Raw genomic sequence first — 2,744 nt, forward strand, 5'->3', positions numbered from 1 at the left:
TTAGTATGCAATGGCATAAATTTCATTAACATTCTCAACATAAAACAAAGTAAATTCTCAAAGCACAAATCATCTTCAGAAACAGAAACCCAGATTTGTTAATTTGTCATCCTCTAAAACAGTACCATTCATATTGATCTATATTGAGTTTCTACAACACCAATGTGAACACATTCAAAAGATAATACCAAATTGAGGTGATAAATGACTGAATTGCTCTAAAACCTCACGCTTCTAGTGTGTTACTGAGCACAAAGGAGAAGAGTTCTCGAACCGGCGAAAACTCCACCAACCCGATGTCCATTGCATACCCAGTAACCGGCAACTTCAAATCCCGCAATACACTGAACGCCTCCCCCATTCGAATCTTGGGGACTTCCTGAGCAACTGGGCAATGAGGAATCCACGAGTCAGGGCGATACTCCTCCCCAATTTCGATGCCCTCTTTCTTCAAAGCATCGCACAATTGGGAATGGAATTGAAGGAGTGATAAGGTCGGAGTAGGGGCAAGGAAGAGGACGTTCTTGTCATTGGGAAGGCTTCCAATCGAGGAGAAGGATAAGGGCAAAGGCTCTTGCTTTCCGGCGAAAGATTTGATGATGTTTTCGAGCCTTGCGGGCTCGATAAGGGGGCTGGAGAATAGGGTGATATGAGGGCGTGATTCAATCTCAATGAGTTGGGTACTGATTTGGCGGCGAGCCAGCACGTTCCAAGCCTTCAACACTTGGTTTTCCAGCGCTGGGTCGAAGTAAAGCTCTATTGCATAGCCTTGTGACATTGCGTTTGAATCGAAAGCACAGAATTCCGCGCCAAAAACAAAAACCCCGACTCCAAAAATTGAGATCTGAAAGCACCCAACAAAGAAAAATGAGAAAGAAACCAGATAGAATCCAAAACCAACCCAGAAAGACAAATCAAAACCCTAGAGCTAGAGAACATAAACAGAGGAAATGAGAAACACCCAGATGAGATTGAGCGCTACAGTGCCCAAAAAAAGTTTAAGGAAGTGCAAGTGGCATGAGAGATGGGAAATTGAAGAGCGAAATAGTTGGAAGAAGAAAAAGGGAAATTGGGGAGAAACGAAAGCAGGTTGAAATACAAAAATCCAGCAACAGCAGCATGTGAAATGGTGGGTTGAAAACTCAATGAGAAAGAAAGATGGAGAGAATAAAGGGGAGAAAATCAAAAGAGCTTTGCATGAGGGTCTTGTTTCTGTCGAATTATTACCCCTACAGCTGAGAGAGGTCAGAGATTTCAGTCCAACTTGGAGACACCAAAAATATAGGGGGCCATCCTCTGTACATATACCTAAATTTCCGCACCAAAAAATATATAAATTTTTCCCTTCAAAATATTTAATAATTCAAACAAATTAAAGCTCATTTTCAATCTTTTATGTAAATAAATATATAAATATTTTAATTATATTTTTAAAAAAATTAGCACTTTTTAGGGATTATTTGACCATATTTTTTAAAATTTATTTTTTATTCTTTATTTTTTAATTTAAAAATAATTTTAAAAAATAAATTTCAGAAGACATGTTCATATAAGTTCGTGTTTTCCTCTTATTTTTAAAAATCGATGAAAACAATTTTTATTTGTTTTTTATTTTAAAAATTATTTTTAGAGAACAATAAGTAAACAATATTAAAAAATTTAAAAATAATTTTCTGTTTTTAAAAACAAAAAACTGTTTTTTGTGTACCTCATAGACCATTATTCTAATGAAATTTGCTTAATTATGATTAAAAGGAATATGTTCATGCTAAATATATTAAAAATATTCTTCAAATAAATATTTTGAAGAATTATGAGGAATATTTTCACTGTCAAATCTCTATTGCCTGATTTTGTCTTAGCATAATGTGAGAGTCCAAATTTAATTGAAAATCTGAATCCAGGTGGTTACAGCCTAATTAGGCTCCTTTTAGGATTGACCATCTCCAATCACTTTCAGCCATTTGTATCCATCCTCTACAAATTGTTGCCAGCCAACACAAACAGAATCCAAAACTTTTGGTGGGTTCCACTTGATGCAACAAACATAAATGAATGAAACTTTCCATTAGATGATTTTACAATCAATTTCTTAACACCTGTCAATAATTTGGCATGAAAATGAATGGTCAGAATCATAACACCAGTTTGAATTAGATGCGTCCATGACTACCAAGTACCAAAAATGACTAAGTTAGGAGAAGCCCTGATCCTGTGCTGGCCCAGCTTTGGATGTACCACCAGCTGACCAATGCTTACAAAAGCCCAACACTCAAGACTGCTAAAATTCTCGTGTGTTCTCTCACAGAAGGTGCTCCATCAGGCTTGATAAGAGGCCTGCATAGGCAAACTGCTTGTTGACAAAAAGATTATATCATATGCTACAGTATGCCTAAAACCAAAGCAGTTGCATAACTTGGGAGCAAGACTGTCAACACATGATGGGAAAAACCAAGAAAAGGGAAGAAAGAAATGAGAATTCATGGTCAATCAAATGGTTTAATCCCATATCATATGGGTTGTTCCCCACTTGATGAGGGGTTCAAATGAGCTGGCTTACTTTGAAGAGCAGGAAGGTCGACATGATCAGGCCCATCTCTGCCGCCCACGTCTTGTGTAATGAGTTCCCTGAACCACCCTTGATAGTTCCAAAGCTGGGAGTACTGCCCCGCATGCTTGGTGACCCATTGAGACCATTAGGGCTGTAAGCCTAATTTCTGACAAGGTAGGAAAATCGTTTTTAA

General features: G+C 37.5%; 1 protein-coding gene across 2 annotated transcripts; it reads right to left on the reverse strand.

Annotated features, from left to right (window-relative positions):
- Window positions 1-1,292, reverse strand: LOC117929621. Of its 2 annotated transcripts, none has more exons than XM_034849970.1 (2): window positions 1,228-1,292; window positions 1-844 (listed from the first exon to the last, which is right to left on the reverse strand). In XM_034849970.1, the coding sequence occupies exon 2, from the start codon at window positions 776-778 to the stop codon at window positions 227-229; it is 552 nt and encodes a 183-aa protein (XP_034705861.1). In that variant the 5' UTR covers window positions 779-844; window positions 1,228-1,292; the 3' UTR covers window positions 1-226. The 2 variants fall into 2 exon arrangements, with proteins under 2 accessions (XP_034705861.1, XP_034705859.1); XM_034849968.1 differs by lacking the exon at window positions 1,228-1,292 and adding an exon at window positions 962-1,221.
- Window positions 1,293-2,744: the final 1,452 nt, after the last annotated feature.

Source organism: Vitis riparia, chromosome 14 (assembly GCF_004353265.1).
Source record: "Vitis riparia cultivar Riparia Gloire de Montpellier isolate 1030 chromosome 14, EGFV_Vit.rip_1.0, whole genome shotgun sequence".
In the NCBI taxonomy this organism is placed as follows: domain Eukaryota; kingdom Viridiplantae; phylum Streptophyta; class Magnoliopsida; order Vitales; family Vitaceae; genus Vitis; species Vitis riparia.

Excerpts from the sequence above, each read along its gene's own strand:
- LOC117929621 (XM_034849970.1), bottom strand. The coding sequence starts at position 778 with ATGTCACAAGGCTATGCAATAGAGCTTTACTTCGACCCAGCGCTGGAA.